This window comes from Cupressus sempervirens, chromosome 2, assembly GCF_028749045.1.
Source record: "Cupressus sempervirens isolate cs-2001-9-10 chromosome 2, ASM2874904v1, whole genome shotgun sequence".
NCBI lineage: Eukaryota > Viridiplantae > Streptophyta > Pinopsida > Cupressales > Cupressaceae > Cupressus > Cupressus sempervirens.
In genome coordinates, this window is record NC_143119.1 from 741384092 (window position 1) to 741401573 (window position 17482).

The following is a 17482-nucleotide window of genomic DNA, read 5'->3' on the forward strand; positions in this document are numbered from 1 at the left end:
GTAATTTTGAGATTGCAAATTAAAAGTTTAGGATATTAAAAGTAGAGATGAAATGGCTATGCTTGATCATGATTTAGAGCAAGCGTTAGTGATGAAAATGCCTAATGATGGTTACTTGTTGTTTGATCATATTTGTTTGGAGTGAGCACAAAGATGGGTGACCTATAATTGGTCAATTATAACTTTACCATCCTTAATTGAATGAAAATTATGTCAATGATTAGATAATGTAGATTCATATTTTTTACGAGATGGCTAAAATAAACATGTTAAGCACACATTATGGAAATCTTCTTCAAAATATTTAATCATGAGAGAAGAAATAGATTGCTGATTTTTCCCAATTGACATTTTGGAAAAAGAATGAAGCATAACTTTGTTTATAGATAATTGAAGGTTAGATGCTTGAATCCATATACATACATCATTGTGTTTCTTGAATTGAGAGAGAAAATCTTCAAAGGAAACAACAATAACATTAAGTTTCAAGCTACAAATTTTTGGCCTTATTCTTAAGAATTCTTCAAAATGTCATATTTCTCCCACCCATCTTACTCAACAATTGGAGTGAGTCTCACATTTGGGCATATTGTAGGGGAATTGGGTGTTTGAGCTTACTACAGGGGAGGCATTCCCTCACACTTTGCAATGAATCTTTCTAGTCCAATGGGTCTGTGCACTACAAAGGATTCAACATCTCCATGCACATCTATTGATCTTATTGTGATTGTAGTTTTTAGTGTTATAGTGATGTTTGATAATCTTGACAATGTTAATGCTAGTGTAGTTTCTTCTATTGCTACTCTTCTTGGGATAGAATTGACTCCACATCTAGTTGTTGGTGGCCTAATGTGTATTAATGTCGTTAGGGGAAAAGTTTCCCGCCCACCCATCCTCCACAAAGTCTTATGTTGGTGGAGAAACATATGCTCCTCCTGCCAAATTTGTTGCTATTATTCCTCCAAAGGTGAAATGCCGACCCATTGCTTATGTCAAGGCCTCCTTTGTGGTGGTGTATGGCCCAAATGTGGGATCTACCAACATTGTGGGTCGGTTTGTAGATTCATTAGTGTCTAGCTTTCTCTTCTAAATTTGCATAATAAGACAACAAATTTTAGGCAACTCTTAGTCTCTAGTAAAATGAAACCTTTCCCTTATGTAAAGAGGTTTTTTATTGTTGCATTTTCTTCCTTTGAAGACTATGATTTGGTGGTGAGAATGTTGTGGGTTAGGAAGAATCACTATCTTTTTGCTAAACCTTGGATAGTCTCCTTCAACCCCCTCACTAAACCAATCAACACACTCAATGTAGGTTTTTCTCCCCAATCTCCAACTCCATTTTTGACACATTTCTTGTTTTGAGACCATTAGAAATTCAATTGGCCATTTCTTAAAGATAGATGAAGCTACAACATCTCTAAGCCACTCTACATTCACTCTAATTTTGGTCTACATAAATACCTCCACACCATTGTTGAGGAATGTGGTGCTCATGATTAGTGATGAGCCTTGGACTCAATCACTTGATTATGAGGACCTCCCCTTTTGGTGTCGACAATGCTTCTCTTTTGGACATCTCACTACTAATTATTCTCTTTTGCATCATAAAGGTGGTGTGGCTAGGAGAAAGGATGCAAATGATGACCATTTAATCATCCGAGCTTCTGATTCTCTTTGATTCTACCTCATAGGTTGATGATGAGGATTAAGCTCTTGTTGCAAATCTAGTTAATGCTCCTATGATGAATCAAAGTCATGCTCTTGCTACAATTCTAGGTAGTAAACCATGTGGATACCAATCCTACTAGTGTGGCCCCTTTGGCCATGTGGACCATTCTTCACTTTCTTCTCCTTCTCTGCTCCAAGCTTTAGCTAATAGCGTACAACTTCTTTAGCACTTCCGCCCTTGGTAGCAACATAAAACCACACAATGCTTCATTAGTAGCTCCCCTTTATTGTGGAGATATTCACAAAAACATTGCCTAGACAATTGTTCGATGGCATAAGAAAATACTTCTTCAAACTCACAGTCCACTCCACAAGTGGTCCATGGCAACCCTCCTACTCTTGTAAAGGGCTAATAGCCTTTGCATTGGTGTATTGTTTATTTTATTTTTGACATCACTTGATATGTTGTGTGTTATTAGCAAGTCATTGATGGCCTTGAAAATTAACACCTTGTTATCCTCTTTGACACCTTCAAGCAATGACTGTCTAAGGGTTATCCCACTTTTTAGATCGTTGATTATAAAATATAAAAAATATATATATATTACATTCTCATTAAATATTGTTCTTGCGTAGATCTTGGTGTTCTCATTTTATTGTTGTTAATGTTTTATATATTCATGCATTGCCCTCCCATCATATTGGAAAACCAAACCATTGTCAATATACACCTACTATATATATAAACATTAAACTTATAATAATTTACAAATTATTTCTAATTTAAATTATGTCAAAAAATTAACATCAACATTTTAGTCACATTCCATGATCCATTAGCAAGAAATCCAATACCTTGAGTTAAATTGTAATTTGATAAATTTAATAGACTCTTCTATAATTTTGAATGTTCTAATTGCCATTCAACCTAAAGGGCACATATGAATAAAACTTTAAAATGCTAATGAAAAACATTGTTACAAAACTTGTTCCAAAAATACACAATTAAAAATATAATCATCATAATAGTTGAAGATGATAATAAAAAGTTACATAAGAGTGAAAATAAATTATACATGTAGCATATCCATTTTAATGTCTTAGAAGTAGTACCTTCTGGCATGCCCCTTTTAATTGTCCACATTGTGTTCACATCATATATTATTACGTAAATCAAATACTTAATAAGTACAAATTGGGAACACTATAAATATCCAAAGAGTAGCCCACCATTGTTGGTTATTATAATAAATCTATAAAATTATTACTTCAAAAGTATAAAATATCTTTGCATGGTCCCTTATAGTTGGATAAAGTACATATATGATGGTTACAATAACATCTTATGAAAGGTATATATTGTAGTGCGTATGGACAAACTAGAGGATGTACGTTTTGATTATGGTATAATTAAAACAAGGGTCAACAAAGCAAATAATATGTTAAATATATTTTAATAGAAATCAATTAAAACAGGGGTCAAGGAAACCCATAAACGTTCAACGCATACTTTAATAATAGTTGAACAAAACAAGACTCTTCAATGTATACTTTAATCATAACTCAGTGTAGAAACGAGTCAAGGAAAACTATAATATGACTCTTGAAAGATATTAGACATTAGAATAGTAATAATAGACATGGATCCAAGTCCTCAATCATTTGTTTACATTGATGATGTTATATAATAAAAAATATTGTAATTAATCATTTTTAGAATATTAAAATTACAATTGTTTAATAAAATAAGATGTCAGATATGCAACTCAAAGACACCATTCAGATTTTATTATTAAAAACACATTCAACTTTATATAATAATTTTATACGTGTTTAAAGGTATATCATTCAAGGATGAAATAGAATGTCTGGAATCCAAATCAATGACAACATTCTAGTATTTATTAAGGAAATTATTTATTCAATTGTATTTATTTTGAAAGTCATGATAGAATTCTGAGTGCTGTAACTAAAACATCTTATGATCTTCCCATTTGAACACAATCCCCTCAACATTCAAAATAAATATTCAATTTATTTCATCTTAAGCCACAATGGGAACAATGAGCTTTAAAGTTGGGTGTGCTCTGTGGTCAAGATCACAAATTCAAACTCAACTGAAATCCCATTAATGTAAGGATTGCATAATTGGTTAATAAATAGGAGTGATCAACACATGGCTATTGAATACCTAATTAACAAATAGGGTTATTGAACATACAGTTAATGAAGAAGAATTCAATTTCACCTCTAAATATCACTACAGGATTTGGACTTAGACCACCATCATAAACACCTTAGGACCTGCCCATTTGAACACAACCCACTTAAAGACTCAAAATTAGTAAAGCTTCAATTTACTTGATTTCAAGCAACAATGAATTTTTATGCCAGGTGTCCATGGTCAAGATTACAAATTGTAACACAACTGAAATCCCCAAATGCAAGGATTGTGCACCTAATAGAAAAAGGGGTTAGAACACGTACAGTTAATGAAAAGTTGAATTTCACCTTTAAATATCACTACAGGATTTGAACTTAAATCACCAGTTTAAACACCTTATGATCTTAAGAGCAAGTAGGTTTCCACAATCCATAAGATACCTATATGCTGTTTCTGAATTTGATTGTGAAAGTGTTTTTACCTTATGACCTTGCCATTTGATCACAAACCTCTTAACATTCAAAATTAATAAACTCTGAAGCAATGATGGAACAATGAATTTATACGACGGGCATGTCCTCCATGGTCAAAATCACAAATTCAAACTCGGCCAAAATACCCTAATGTAAGGATTGTACATCTAGTTAATAAACAGTGTTAATGAAGGAAAACTCCCTCTAGCAGTGGCATACGACTTCAGTGAACATTAAATAGGGTAATACACTTTTAAAAAGTACACCTAACAATCTCCCAAGGTTTGTTGTACACCTCATTAAGCAATGAACATTGGTAATAAGGAGCAAAGTATCCTTGTAATATCAGTTTTGAAATCAAACCAGCCCTTCTTTCATGAAACGGGTAGCAATTAAACGACCTAGATACTTGCAATCTTTTTTTCCAAAATAAAAATACCCTATTTAAGCAATAAACATGGTAACTGGAAAAACAATACCCTTGTAATATCAGTTTTGAAATTGAACTAGCCCCTCTTTAACATGATGGGTATGTTATTAAACCACCAGGATACTTGCACTCTTATGGGAACACGCCCCTAAATAAGCTAAACTGCAAACTTTCACAGAAATAGAAACGTTCTGAATTGCCTAGCAAACCTGTGTAAATGCATGCTAAGCTTCTAGATTTGTACCTTACACTTACCTGGATTTACATCATGAGTAAATATTGAATGGAACTTTTGGTCAACAATGTGAAAAACAATAAAATACAAATTTGAGGTTCACACAACTGGTTTAAGCTTGCCGTGGATATGATGCAACTGCACACAATATATATATATATTTCTATGGAAACTTACGTAGGGTAATCATTACAACACCTAACAAATTCAATTGAAGCCACTTCAATGAAATTTGTCACCTCTGCTCTACCAGTAGGGTTGTTTTCAACAACAGCGGCTACTTGTAGTAAAATGTCATTCTCTAAAATATACTCTTACTTTAACTGGAATTCACTACATGTTATATAATGAATTCACAGCAACAGAGGTAAAACCCTGCACAGCCTGACAATTAATTACTAATATACAACAGTGACTGCAAGTTTTCGCAACTGAAGGTGAACTCACTCTTTGGGCATCTGTAATAACTTCACCTCGAATATTCCATTAGCCTCAATGTTGCAGTCAACTTATATGAGAGAATTTTTGGTTCATCTTAAGAATTGACTTGATGAAACTTGCTTGATGTAATTTTCTTAGGACTAAGAAAAAGGTGATCATGTCCACGATGAACATTATGCATTCTGTACATTCAACACTGGTACAAGAACCCAAGTGTTGTTGATAATATTTCCACTTTGCTCGCAACAAGTGCATTCTTAGGTGAACAGTCAGCTCCTTGACCTAAAGAAATGAAATTCGAATATTGCATCAGTTTTACAGATTTAATGTTATACTCAATTTCAGTGCATAGTGAAGAGGTAGAAAACTAGACGAGAAAATATAAATGACTGCAATCAGGGGTAAATAGATGTAAATAAAAAACAGATATTGGCGAATTGCTAATTATGTCGCACTTTTTAATCAAATTTAATCGTTATGAGAACTTCTGGCAAAAGTCTAACAAGTGTGTGTAAGGCAAATTGGGGAAATTTCAGGATCGGCGTTCCATCTATCAAAAAAGGTCATAAATTCACATTTCCTTGGAAAATATATGTACTAGTTATTACATAGGGGGTAGAAGTACAATAAAAAACACAGACATGCACTAGAATACATTCAAAAGGCTTCGTTGAGGAACTCCATTGCCATAAAATACAACTTAAAAAACCTAAAAACAAAAATATTGAATCTCACCAAAGACCCCCATAATTAGCAAAAGTATACAACTACTTGCACTACTACGACTAACATGTTCTAGACCATTCTTATGGGAGAGATTCTCAAGCCTCCAAAATCCAATATAATAAATACTTGTTATCACTTACGAAAAAGTATCAAAGTATCAATCATTCTGATTTTCGTCTTTGGTTGCCCAGCTGTTTGTTATTACAAACCTTTAGATCATAGTTGGAAAACTCGCCAAATCCAAAAACTCGCCAAGCCCCCCAAAAGTTTAATCGGGAAAAACTCGGCCATTTAAAAAAAAAACTCGGGAAAACTTGGGAACCTAAAAAAACCGCTAAAATTTAATTCAAAATACATTTTTTTGCAAATTTCAATGAGAAGATGCATCTAATGAGTTCATTATAGAGAGCACAAAAGAAAGAAGCAGGAGTTTAGATATATATAAATGCATAGTGGGTACAAAATCACATTCTCATGCTGAATGCTGATGGCGGGAAGCATAATAGTAAATAATTTGTGTCAAACTAGAAGTAAAAACATCATTACAATCACATTTTCCTCTTCCTAGCTCTACTAGCATATTGTAACTCTCTATCTTACATAATATATATATGTTTTTTGCCTTTTGTTTTTAACAAAAAAAAAAAAAAAAATTTAAAAAAAGAGTTTTTCTGAAAAACTCGCCGATTTTTTGCTAAAACTCGGCGATTAGTCAGCGATTTTTCACAAAAACTCGGCGATTTTTTCTTGCGATTAAATTTGGGAAAAACTCGCCAGTCCCAAAAACTCGGCGATTAGTATAAACTCGCCGATTATTCGGCAATTATGCCAACTATGCTTTAGATAAACATAATCAAACCAACCACAACATTTCAATGGTAACTTTAGACCCATAATGATCATAATTGCATATTTTTAATTGTTTCAAAGTGAGTATACATTAAAAAGCAAGCTAAAGACAGAAAGCCTATAATTAACACAATTTGATCAAGAAAACTGTATGCAAAAGTTTCCTATTTGGACTTAACAGCCCAGAATTTTCACCTAGACTAGGCAAAACTTAGCAAAACAAACATAACCACACAAATGCACTTGCTTTTATCTCTTGATGCGCTTTCCAATCACCTCCTCTCAGCTTGATTGGCAACTTAGCGAGAACAAATAAACCAAAAAATAAATCATTTGAGAGTCTAACACCAGAGTTTTCTCTTACTTGTTATGCAGATGAGTTATATCTGAAACTCGGCAAAATTTTTGCTAGGCTGTGGTTACCTAGCAGAAAATTAGCACATGATTCTAGTCGGTACTTCAGATTTCAGATTTCGACTTAAGAGTCCAACAAATCCACAAGGTGAGTCCTATTGAGATTTCCTACTATGTTTAAGACCATTAGATAATCCCTGTGGTTATTTGGCAATTAGTTTTACGGTTTTACTATTGTAAATGAAAGTGAGCAGATTAAACATAATAGAGAAAAATTCTACATACATAAATACTACATACATGCAACCTATGCTTTTCATCCATTAATCATTACAATAGTCTGGCTAGAATTAGATGATAAAGCAATTTGGTTTGCCCATCAGAGGTAGTTTCTATTTACAACTAGCAAGTATAAACAATTCTATCCACTTGCTTGTAAAGATAGTGACACATCTGGCAAGCTCACAAAGATAATTCTTTCCTTGATACTGGACCTAAGTTAAAGGATGACACCATAGGTGATGATAAAAGATGGACTGTTGGCACAAGAAAAGCCTTACCCTCAATATAACAGATGTATGTCGTATGTGGCATACAAGAATGCATGTGAGTTGACAAAGACAGCTATAAATCCATTAATGCCAAGGCCCAATACATATAATTCTTGGAATTTGGACATGATATTTCAAATGCAGGTAGCAACAGTTCAAATCTCACCAAACTAAGTTTGGCCCTGATTATTAATTATCAAAAAGACCATTGTTCTCAGACGTTAGAAGTTTCCTAACCATGGAAAGATCTTCCAGGTTTATTTGGATGGCAATGGGCATTCAACTTCTTATGAATTTCCCTTACTCTACAGCTAGTCTTAATGATCATCAAAGCGAGTAAGATATGACTGCCAAAATGAAAAGATCAGGAGAAAGCCCGAGATTTTATTCCTTGCACTCATTGCATGCCAGCAATAGTAAAACATATTATCAATAAGTGAAATAATATATATAAACAATGACATGTTAAGGGAATTGCCCATAAATCTTAGACCGTGGAAAAACAGAAGTTATTGAAGTCCTCTAGTATGCTATGTTGCTGGATTGGATTCAGGTTCAGATTTAGTGATTTGAAAATTATCTTTACTTCCTGTGTCCAGGATACCGTATTAGCAAAATACTATATACGTGTAAACCCATAATTTGCTAAAAAAGTACAACACAAATATGGAATTGTAAAAACACAGATAATAACTGATAATTCAATGTTGATTGCCAAATCATTAATATAAAGATAAATCAAAATAATGCATGTCATAGTCATCACTTCAAATAAGGTTGACTTGGCAAAAACCAAGTGCATAAGTTGAATTCTATTACTCATGAATTAATTTTTAAAAATTCTGGAAAACACGATATTTTTTTCATCCAGTACATGGCCCAAAACAAATTTTTTTTGCCTTCTTAAAACCAATGTGGGTGTTGCTTTGCAATGTTCCTCACAAAACCAGACCTTCCCAAGCCCACACTAAGGCCTTTGCAGCCACAGGGACCATCATGGTGCATGCCATTTACCGTAGGTTCCTATGACACCAGATTCACCCGTTTTCCATTTAAGTTCCAATGATCAGATTCATCAATGTCCCAATACTGAACCAACTGGACACTGGTCTCAGGTCTGATCCCTCCTGGCAGGAACCATCATGTTGCATGTCATTTTCCATAGGTTCCTATCATACCAGATTCATCTGTTTTCCATAAGTTCCAATGACGTCAAATTCGCCCATGTCACTCTCCAGAACCCCTCTGGGTACAAATCTCAGGTCTGGCCCCTCTTGAGTATCTCAGGGATTCATATTTGAGACTGTGGGTTCACCCTAGGTACGTTTGAGACATACCCCAGATGATTCCAGGGTCCCAGGAACAAACCCTGGCCATATTCAAGCATTCATTTTCAAAAGATGGATTTTAGAACCAACTAATTGCACTTAATCTCCATCCTTTTTCTTCTCATTGATGTCTATTTTCAATAGCAGCCAAGATCTGTAAACGTTCTTCTCATAAATCATAAATGTTGTCTTGCTTAGACAGAAAATTGCTTCAAACAATTAATTGAGTGAATATTCTCTGACACATTTTTCACCATGCACGCTATTCATGCTGATTGAATCAATCTTTTTAACGGTTTGCACATTAGTCTATAGAGCCTACAATTCAAATTACCGAAAATACCACTTGATATGCAGAGTCATGACATAAAGATTTGACAGCACACTCAAACGGTGGCTATGGTTAGGAAGCATCATGCATGAAATACAGCACCAAACAAAGCTGATACTGCTCTACAGACAGTTCTTTGGTTCTTCAGCATTGTCTTGATACAAACGGCTTAGTCTAAAACTTCTGATGGCTGTGAATTTGTAACAGATTTTCCTTTCAATATATAATTATTTTATGTTTATAATATTACAGATTTATATCAATTACATTTGTCTAATAGCATATCTATGTTAATATATTTTTTGTTTGTTCTTTACATTTGTGTAGTGATATATCTATATTGATATATATTATATTAAATAAATGGGTAATTTTAATGATATGAGTTTTACCCAATCTGTAAGTATATAGATATATTTTTGTTTTGTTATTTTCTTTATATTTATTTTGTTTTTACCATACTCTGCAGCTGAACCCAAACACTGAACCCAGGAAAAAACCATACTGCCAAGCCTGAAACCATACCCAAACCAGCAACATAGACAATTTTATCACTCTTAGTTTTTACCAAGCTCCAAACCCTTTATAAAATGGACTTCTATGTTTAGGCTTTACTGTTCTTGCTTTTGGTTTTTCCAAGCCAGCAACATTGACAATTTTACTATTTTAAACAAGCTATCCTTTAAAGATTGGAATCCTCAATGTGGCAGGATTAAGTACCTCTGGAGTCCACACTTAATAATTACCCAAACTAATAGATGATAATATCAAGGAACTGTCCTTGGAGTGATGGATCCCCAGCCCAGTAAATTGGAAATGAAACAGCAATTATGTGGCTCTTCATATTACTTGACTTTGTTTATCAAATTAAGTTTAGCTCCACACTGGCTCACCCTGCAAATTAAATTTCATTGACCACATTCATGGTCATTTAAGGAGTCAATTTTCAAAATTTATCCAAGCTGTTACACCTGAATGTAGCTAGTAAACTGTAATCTGATCTCAACATCCCATTACATTCATGTAAACTGTAAGAACTTGCAAGCTCTAATCAGAGAAGCTCTAACCATGAGGTTCCATGTCTGTACCATTAAAGAGTATGGTTCAATCTCAGAAAGGCACAAATTGCTCCATCAGACAGTGATATGGAGAGGAGATCACCATATATGATCATGAGGGCTTTAAAATGTTATGATTTATAACAATTGATGATGCTCCCTTGTATGACAGTAAAGGTTGCACTACAAAATCCCATTATTTGAGTTCCAAATTATGGCAGAAATAAATAGTACAAGAAAACATAGCAGCGTGTAAAGACATTGCTTCCAATGTAGAACCATGGAGCTCTCTGTGTGAGTACAATGTTCTTTGTTCAACCTCAAAGAAATAAACACTAAAAGATATATGGATCTCCACTTCATGCAAACAAAGATTTAGCAATGTCAAACAATAGAGTTCCAATGAAAAAGAATTGACAAATAATGATTTTCTGCGTTCTACTTCCTGGTTAATTCCAAAGACTCGGGAGTTGTATCCATCAAAATTCGAATATTTTTTTGGACAAACAGTACTTCTCTGACATCCAAACAATGTAAGCCAATGGCTCTCGTGCACAGCCAAGATAAGAAGAATTAATTGAACACGTGATTCTAGCATGATGTCATATAAGTCCAAAGTAGGAAATAAAAAGCATTTGAGGCATCGCATTCTCAGGCACTCCTTAGAAGCCATTTCAGCACTTCACATTCCTAGAATTCTAAGGCACCTGATAGAGTTTTGATTTGAGAGATTGAATGAAATTAACTGCAGATTCCCAGATCAAGCCATCTTGAACCAGTTGAGAAAAATTTAAAATATATGAGTATTTTACTAGCCCTTGAGATCTTTTTAATTACATACAAAAGGGACTACATGACTGCAATTTTGCTCTGCAAATGGGACCACAGAGGGACCAGAGCATGGATTAAGGTCTATTGCCGTGTTAGAAGACCACCCTGTAAATCGACAGTGTATGGGTTTGGTTAAAACAACTTAAACTGAATCCATGATCCAAACCGATCTGCCTGTGGATAAGGTCAACATGTGGGAGATCGGGGGGTTTTCATCTGGGTCAAACCTTAGCCAAGATCTGAGGGAACCTAGGGCAAATCTGTCCATTTTTTTGCACTTCTTCTAATTTCCGCCTTTAACATTGCAATGTAAAAATATATGAAATGGTATGCACCACTAAAGTCTATGTAGTTTTAAAGGTCTTCTTTAAGACTTGGTGTTGGGGCTCTGCACCTCAATCCCACATAGTATTGCAACAGGGAACACATCTGGGACACTAATTCCCAACCCTGTAAGGCACACTGCCCCTTTACCCCCATGAAGCTATGGGATATGGAGCCAACGAAAACTGAGTTTTGGATGCCTCCACTTGCCAACTTGTTAGACTCGAGTTCAAAAAGTGAGCACAGTTTTAGTGTTAGTGGCAATCGCACTCCTTGTGGTTCCTCAAATGTTCCTACACCATCTAATGCCAGTTATGATGCTGGTAGTGATGACTTAGAAATCCTTGTGACACTGAAAATTGATTGTTGAACTTTATATAAAAATTTTAATATGGAACTTGAAGTTTAAACAATGAATACTTTATAATATTTATCATTTATTTCATGATATATTTTAATATACTTACATTGGTTTTGTTAATTATAATATGCTATGTAGTACTGTAACTTCATGTTTTTCATTTGCAAACATATATGGACACACCCAAAACAAACCCAGCCCCAATTTATGCCAGATCTAAAAACCTGAACCAGGATCTGTATCAGAATGGTAACACAAGTAAGTTGCACGTAACTTCCATATTTCTTTAACTGCATCCAAGGCAAGTGATGGAATTGAACAACAACAGCACAGTAACATATTGGTAGCAGCTAGAATCTACAACCATTACTAATACTTTACTAGAGGAGGAAGCTTGCAGGAGGCATAATCCACAATGGTTTCTGTTTTGGATCTATATGTTTACACCAAAAACAACGGATAAATAATTTCTATTTCAGTCCATTTATACGTTGCAGTTATGCATAGACAGGTCTGCCGAATTTCAAGCATCAAAACCATACTCAATTCTGTATGTATGCATCGTAATGCAACCTCATTGTCCTACACATGCTGCTCTTGAAGTGTGTAACACTATTGTCATCATCGTAATGTGCTAAGCAAAAGAAAACACTTGCAGCGTTAATCTATTTCTCTCTTTGAACTTTTACAGTTATATACATCTGTATTTAGCATAATTAAACTCGGCAGCACTATTTCCCAGAGAGTCAATAACGATTTTCTTCCCACCGATCTACAGGCCTTGCCAGTTGTGAGACCAGATAATGGAATCAGAAAGAATCAATTGATGTGCAAACTTGGCCCGCAAAGTTGTTTTTGGGTTGGCAAAGTCTAAATTTCCACAAAAGGTGTCACACTTTGGTGATTCTCAGTTTAAATCTCTAATCCGAGGAGGGGTGAGAAACTAAGCAGACTCCATTAAACGGGTCACTTTGGCGATTCTGAATTAAAAGCTCCGCGTCCGGGGTTGACTGAGAACCTAAGCGATGCCGTCTACTATAGACTTATGTTTATTGCCACACCATATGGAAGCTGACCGGTCGCAGTGGCGAGCATCGTATATCCTGTCTAGAATATGTATGGGAGTCAAAAGTGTTTACAGAGCAGTTTGAAGGTCTTTTAACAAATGGCAGATAAGAACACCTATTACCATCAACCAAAAAACTGAATCTTTGAGCAAGAAAACCAGTGGACCTGGCAGGTAAACTAGAGGATGACTAAGACTAAGCTACTACCCCTCCTTGGATTCAAGATCTGAAGGAGAGCACACTATCCCTTAAAACACTGCGAAAATCATATATTACAGAATCCTACAACTTATAAATGGGGTTTCCTTTAGAAAGGGGAGCCTTTGGTAAGGGGAGTACGGGTGACTGATGTCGAGAAGAAACCGGGTTCTTGTGAAAAAGCCATTAAATCTGTGGATGCTCACCTGAGGTTAACAAGTGTAGAATTCCTCAGTCGTGCGAGAGAGGGTGAGAAGGCGGCTGAGCAGCGGCCTCGGAAAGGGCGAGTGTCGAATTCCTATCTGCGGGTTTGCGCTTACCAGTTTTACCAGACAGGAGCCTCGCGATTTGGAGCTGCGTCTTGGCAATCATCTCCGTACGCTTCAGCTCCAATTCGCCGCGGCGGACTTCAGTCTCAGCTCGGAGGCGCTCGGAGTCCTTGTACATCCTCATCTTTGCATGCTCCAGCTTCACAATTGTGTCAGCGAAGGACCGAATACTCTCCGCCAGTTCACCGCCACCACTACCGCTACCAGGGGACGAGGTCTTGCGGCGCTTACAGGAAAAATTGCAATTGGCAGCGATCTCCTTAACAGGGTCATCAGCAGCGTTGGCGATCTTGCTGCGAGGCGTGCTGGTATCAGTGTCCAACGCCGCGCTCTCCTTCCGGTTGGGCAGCGTATTCGACCCATCCTCCTGATTGCTGCCCTCCCCAAATCCGCCATTGCCACCGCGCACTTCCTCCTCCTGCGCCTGCCCTGCTTCTTCTTCTACCTCCTCCTCCGCCTGGCCATTCTCCAGCGGAGGCGGAGGCGGAGGCTGTGGCGGAAGGGCAATTGGGGCCTCCTGCAAGGGCAAATCCGGAGGAGGAGCGCAGATGGTAAGCTGAATTGGGGCTGGGGCTGTGGCTGGGGCTGGGGCTGGGATGTGGGTCTGTGTTTGGGTTTGTGTTGGGGAAGACAGAGGGGCTCTGCAGCGCAACAAATTGTCCATCCGCGCGTAGAGCGGCCAGGAGGAGGCGTTGGCATTGGCAGAGGCGGATTCTGATCGGTACCTTTTCTTCATGGACTCGATTTTGTTCTTGCACTGGGTCTGCGTCTTTGCCGATTTGCCCCCTTCGGCCCTCGTCGAAACCATGCGGGCTACTTCCTCCCAGTCGTTCCCCTTGAGCTTCGCCCGATTCCTCAGCAGCCATTTCGACTCGTACGCGTCCAGCAGCGTCGTAACCGCGCCCTCACTCCACTCGTCTCGCTTGATCCGTTCCGGCGCTGTCTTTGACAAAGGTGTTAACTCCCCACCGCCGTGATTGTTATTATTACCATTACCATTCACAACAACAACAACATTACTCCCTCCTCCATTCCCTCCTCCTACTGCTGCTACTCTCTGTGGAGGCTTGCTCTCCATGGAATCAAGCTTGCCCATCCCGCTACCTACTTTAAAAAGTCTAATAATGATAATCTCAATCCCAATTCCTCTTCCTCGCTCTGCCCTCCACGGCTAAGCTCCCTAGCGTTTTATGCCGTCACGCCCTTTCTCCTCTCATGGGCGTCCAATAAACGACTACACTAAGTGAAAAATCAAAGGGCAAGATGGGCAAATTGGACAAATTGGGCAAGATGGGCAGGAAAGGCAAAGGCATCGTATGTACATGAGCTCAGGATTCAGACACGAAATCCATAGTGGGCAAAGATTTCATTGGGAGAAAGTGGGTTATTTTGAGGTTTTTTTTTACTGTATCAGGGATAACTACATTAGAATGCGACCCCTCCACACTGCGGGCCGTTTTCCGCCAGCTAACCCGATGGGATTCCCTTATCAACCTCCAACCTGTGAAGTATAATGAGATTGATTCCTTTACCCAGTTGTCTTATTTTGAACCCGTCTCAATTCAGCTAACCGCAAAAATCCATGGCTTGAAAACGTAAACTCACCGCAGGCCCCACGCCTGGAATAAGTTTTCTTTCATGGTCTGCCTGTAACCTATCATTGTACTGCTTGAATTCAATTATTCTTCCCACTTCGCAAATCCCATAGACCACCTAGTCGCTAATTGCGTTACGTGTACGGTTAGCCTTTTTATAATTCAGGGCATTAGTTCCGGACCTCACTGGGTGGTATGAGTTAACATCTGGTATAAACAATTTGGTTCTTTTTCTTTTTTGGAGAGAAGTAGAGGGGGCCACCTATGTTATGGAGATGATGTATGACAGGAATGAGGTAGCCATCTATTCTCGGTGACTAATGTTAACTTTTAAGTTTTCTATTCTTTGATGTGGAGTGTTTCACTCTCAAGTTAGTGTGGGGTTTTTAGTCATAAGAATGATCTATGGAGGGAGACGACAAATTTCTTACTATTTTATTGATGATGGAAAGGAAGTACTTAATGGAGGATTGGGTGTGGGATTTTAAGAAGGTAGAAAATTCTTACTACTTGGATAACCTATAAGAGATTTTGTATTGTTTAAGGAATTCATCAAATCATGGGACTATGTAGATGATGGAAAGGATTTGTCTACTACAGGATAAGTGTTACATTTGTACTACGAGAAACGTTTAGGAGGGGAGGAGACAATGTTAATACTACTTGGGATCTTATAGATGGTGGAAATAATATATGTAATAGAGGATATGGAGTGGGATTTGAAGATGGGCCTGCGGAGGGAAAATCTAATATTCTTGCTTGTTGGGAACATATATTCAATGGAAAGGATATGCCTAATGGATCAACCACAAGAAAGACTTATGAAGGGAGAAGAGAGTATTCTTGTTAGTTGTGACCATTTAGATGGTGGAAAGGATATGCCCATTAGAGAATGGGGTGTGATGTAATGCCCTGCCAAGGAACCCAAAAGAAATTAACCTAAAGTTTCACTAAGTTTGTCAAACATTTAAACAAAAAAAGAGATGATAACAATAAGAGATAAAATAACGGATGCGATAACTCACATACATACAACCATCATAAACAGGTTACATCTCTTAAGGGTCCCATGACATTGAATCACATATATAAATAAGTTTTATTAATACTAAACTCGATACACAACAAATTCACATCAAAGAATTATTACAAGTACAATTCCAATTCAATAATATACAATTACATAAAATGTCACTTGGCATAACTAGAATGCATAATCATCCACTATACAAGTCATAGGGTATGAAAAGCTCAAAGAATATACATCATTAATAAAATACATCATCTCATAAGATCCCCAAAAAACCAAGTATAGTATAACATAATATAACTATCCAATAGAAATACAAGATCACAAAAAAATGAACAATTGCACAAGCACATCCAACAATGTCATCCAACTGTCAGATCTCAATGGTATAAGTAAAAAGCACTACGACCTGACCTTGTGGAACCTAAATGGACCACTCCCACCGTGCTGAGGAGATAGTCTTAAGTCCCAAACAGATATCAATCCACAATTCATAACCAACATCTAGGTCAAGGAAATTCTTATAGCAATCTATCTCAAAGGTACTAAGACACAAGTAGCATCTAATCCTAGAGGCAACAAAGACGCGTAGGGAATCTACTATGTAAGTGGGCAAGTGTCACCACATGAGCTAACTCTAAGGTTACCCTGGCAGCCTCTCTAGACTTCGGCCCTTTAGTGTCTCTATGTGGCACCAATCTCCTTTCATATAGACAAGGCATACTAATGAAGCAAGGTCGCAACCAAGCATCCTCTCTACTCCCATCCTAGCCTGTACTAGCACTCGAAGCATGGGTGAGAAAAAAAAATGACTCTTATTAATTCATTTTACTCTCATTTAATGAAATGTTATCACTTATTTAAAACAACTTGTAATGGGTTACCCAGGCAGCCTCTTTAGGGCTTCGGCCTCCATTGCAAGCCACTTCCCAACATATAGACATATTACCTACCCTAGGCTTATAAAAGTACAACTCAAAAAATCACAATTTTTATCTAAATCCTTTACAAGCAACTGGAAAGTACCTAAAGACAAATCACAATATCACCTCAGTCCTATACAAGCAACTGGAAAGCACCAAAAGATAAAACCCAATAATCACCTTGGTCCTATACAAGCAATTGGAAAGCATCAAAAG

General features: G+C 37.0%; 1 protein-coding gene across 2 annotated transcripts; it reads right to left on the reverse strand.

Annotated features, from left to right (window-relative positions):
* Positions 1-5100: 5100 nt before the first annotated feature.
* Positions 5101-15077, reverse strand: LOC149575511 (uncharacterized). 2 transcript variants are annotated; one of them, XM_089815263.1, is made up of 2 exons: positions 13710-15077; positions 5101-5693 (listed from the first exon to the last, which is right to left on the reverse strand). In XM_089815263.1, the coding sequence occupies exons 1-2, from the start codon at positions 14812-14814 to the stop codon at positions 5602-5604; spliced, it is 1197 nt and encodes a 398-aa protein (XP_089671389.1). In that variant the 5' UTR covers positions 14815-15077; the 3' UTR covers positions 5101-5601. The 2 variants fall into 2 exon arrangements, with proteins under 2 accessions (XP_089671389.1, XP_089671390.1); XM_089815264.1 differs by having other exon boundaries at positions 13596-15077.
* Positions 15078-17482: the final 2405 nt, after the last annotated feature.

What these genes read in the sequence shown, in the direction of transcription:
- LOC149575511 (XM_089815263.1), bottom strand. Translation starts at nt 14,814, where the DNA reads ATGGGCAAGCTTGATTCCATGGAGAGCAAGCCTCCACAGAGAGTAGCA. An exon ending in GCTCCTGTCTGGTAAAACTG is followed by an intron (nt 5,694 to 13,709) that starts GTAAGCGCAAAC and finishes TCATTTCTTTAG; the next exon opens with GTCAAGGAGCTGACTGTTCA.